Consider the following 2,901-nt stretch of genomic DNA (forward strand, 5'->3'; position numbering starts at 1 on the left):
AGCCAGATAAATAGCCAAAAGTTATTAGGATATCCCCTATTTGGCTGGCGGAAGGGGCTATGAAGTTTAAACCTGGAATCACGTCTGGGTTTAGATCTACCCATATTTACATGAGAGAGGCGCCAACTTTTTACCAAGGAGGAGGGAAGTGTGACAGTACAGTTAATTGACTTCCTTCAAATTTAGCCCTCAACTTTGAATGAGTATGGTAGAGTCAGATTGTGAGCCTCCAGTTAGTGACGTTACTATAGACTTTGTGTGTAAGGATCTGAGCAACTTTGACAAGGGCCGAGTTCAGATTATTATGTTCTCCATACTGGTAGGTCTTGTGGGGCAGTAGCGGATGTAGCACAGAATGGCCACTGGTGCAGAACTGGCTTGTGGCCCTGCTTCCAAACTCTTTTTTGGTGCCAGAGATATATGGACTTTTTTTACCTTCCTCTGGATCATTAAGTTTACGGTTCTGGAGATGCAGTTTTTATTTATTTATTTTTCTATTGGTTGAATGTTTTCAAACTATACATTGTATCTCTGAATGAAATACCACTTTTGGGTGAATAAAAGTATGATATTTTATTACATTACATTTTTTATTAAAATAGAAAATGGATGTCATTGGATAGTTTAGATGTAATAAACCACCATGTTGCTTGAATTCATGATATGGAGGATGTAAGTTTGACTTTTTGAATGCTATGGGGTTTCAAGCACTTATCAGTCCCTCAGAGACATTGAGGAGCTAAAGGAGTTAATTAGTGTAAACCCTGGAGTCATAGGAGAAGGATATAAATACAGAATTACACAGCAGAAGAGAACAAGCATGAGTTATACAGACTGCTAAGGAGCAGTCACCTTTCCCCTCCTGTCTTGGAGCTGCAGAGTAAGTGTGGGATGAATAGGGATCATCTAGATCAGGGGTGTCAAACCCTGGCCTGCTGGCCAAATCTGGCCCGAAACGTCCTTTTCTTGGCCCCCAAAAGAATTCTTAAAATGAATTGCAGCTGGCCCGCTGCTTCTATGGATTGCAGCGAGTGATGCCGCTACTACAATTCCCGGAATCACTCGCGTCTATAAACCAGCGGCCTCTCTGCCTATGCGTGGCCCCGCATTGGACTGTTGGACTGTTCCCGTAGACCCAGGCAACATAGACAGTAACCCAATGGCAGGCTCAACAGGAATCGAGCTCCACATTACCCTTTACCATTCTTTTAATACCATTCACCCAGTGCATACAAGCTAGGCCTTGCAGTGCTCTGTGGGTTCCCAGTGAGGAGCATCTGAAGCTCAACATTATCACTATGCAGATACAAACCACCCTCCAAACCTAAAGCAAGGGTCTCGACCATTCATTTCTCCCTGATTCCATTCCAGAGCCTAGAACCAGGGTTACCTTTATTCTTCTGATTTGGTAACACTCATGCAGCCTGTATACCCCACACCTAGAGCCCGGTCTTTAATTGCCCCACAATCAGCATTCACGTCATCAGAGAACCTTACACCATGACCACTGGTAACCCAACCATCTGCAGCTAACAAATTGTAACTAAAGCCTACAAATATGCAAAGCTACAAAAAATCTTGCTAATCAGACTGCACACTCACTTAGGCATTTGTTGCTCTTCAGTAGTCCACTACTATGAAATGCTCTTAGCCACATGGAAAGGAAAATTGTGCCCATCCTAGGCACACAAGTCTGCTCCAATACTTCTTTCTTTATTAGCGAACTTCCAAATTCTTTGTAGAATGATGTTCATCTTTCACCAACTGGTGCCCTTCTCATTATTGAGAACCTCTGTTAACATTCTACATTGGGAAAGTAGGGTCAAACCTCATTAATCCATTCATCTATGTTTTTAAGGAGCCTTCAGTGACCTCCGTATCTGAACTGTGGGGGGCAGCCCAAGGGAGGGCACACCAAAAAACAATTATTTCTGCTTTCTATTCATTTTTCATCGGCAGCGAAGCTTACCACGTGATTAATTTTGTTCTCCTAAATATCTGTTGCTGACATATTTATATCATTATTTTTCTTACTAACATTGGAATATCTATATATATTTTGCAGATTTCCTGCCCTTCAGTCATGACAAACATCTCAGTCATCCAACGAAATACAACTCAGGTAGCCAGCAGTAATAATTTGGAGATTATGAACTTGGCCCTAATGGGAATAACACTTGCAAGTTTTGTATTCTTCTCCTATTTCATGGCAGTCATGCTGAGCGTCTACTTCACCAGCAATGTTGCCCGTCAAGAAGTTCGCTATGTCTTGTTTGCCCACATGCTGGTTAATGACGCCGTCTATCTCTTTATTAGTCTACTTTTGTTCCTAATGGTGACTTATCCCAACAAGTTCCCTGTACCGATCTGCTACATCATGGTCTTCGTGACCTCTACCACTATGAAGATCACTCCCTACAACTTGGCTATCATGTCTCTGGAACGTTATTTTGCCATATGCTTCCCGCTACGATACAAAGAGATCTGCACTTTGCACAGAATGGGCATCGCTATTGGAATTATTTGGGTCATTGGAGTGCTACCTAACATTGCTGATTTCTTTGTTCTGATTTTGTCAATGGAGAAAACATTCCTCCATCAGAGTGTAATTTGCAGTCGGTCTTCCTTCATTGTTGTTGCGTCAGTTCAAAATAACATAAGGCTTGTCAGCCATGCTTCAACTTTTTCCTTGGTGGGATTCATAATCATTTTCACTTACATCAAAATCATGATGGTGGCTTTTAAGGTTGATTCGGGAAAGTCATCTGCCTCCAAAGCTGGAAGAACGGTCATGCTTCACGCGTTTCAGCTCCTGCTCTGTATGATGGCCTACAGCTACAGCGTCTTTGAGATCATCCTAAAGGATTTTATCTCCTTACTCCCGATCATCAACTTTTGTTT

General features: G+C 42.1%; 1 protein-coding gene across 1 annotated transcript; it reads left to right on the forward strand.

The window, feature by feature from the left end:
- Window positions 1-2,083: 2,083 nt before the first annotated feature.
- On the forward strand, window positions 2,084-2,842 carry LOC140321412 (odorant receptor 131-2-like; the record flags this gene model as incomplete). The annotated part of the gene is made up of 1 exon (XM_072398179.1): window positions 2,084-2,842. A coding segment is annotated over exon 1 (759 nt), but the record flags the coding sequence as incomplete, so codon positions are not given.
- Window positions 2,843-2,901: the final 59 nt, after the last annotated feature.

This window comes from Pyxicephalus adspersus, unplaced genomic scaffold (assembly GCF_032062135.1).
Source record: "Pyxicephalus adspersus unplaced genomic scaffold, UCB_Pads_2.0 Sca3511, whole genome shotgun sequence".
Classification (NCBI taxonomy): Eukaryota; Metazoa; Chordata; class Amphibia; order Anura; family Pyxicephalidae; genus Pyxicephalus; species Pyxicephalus adspersus.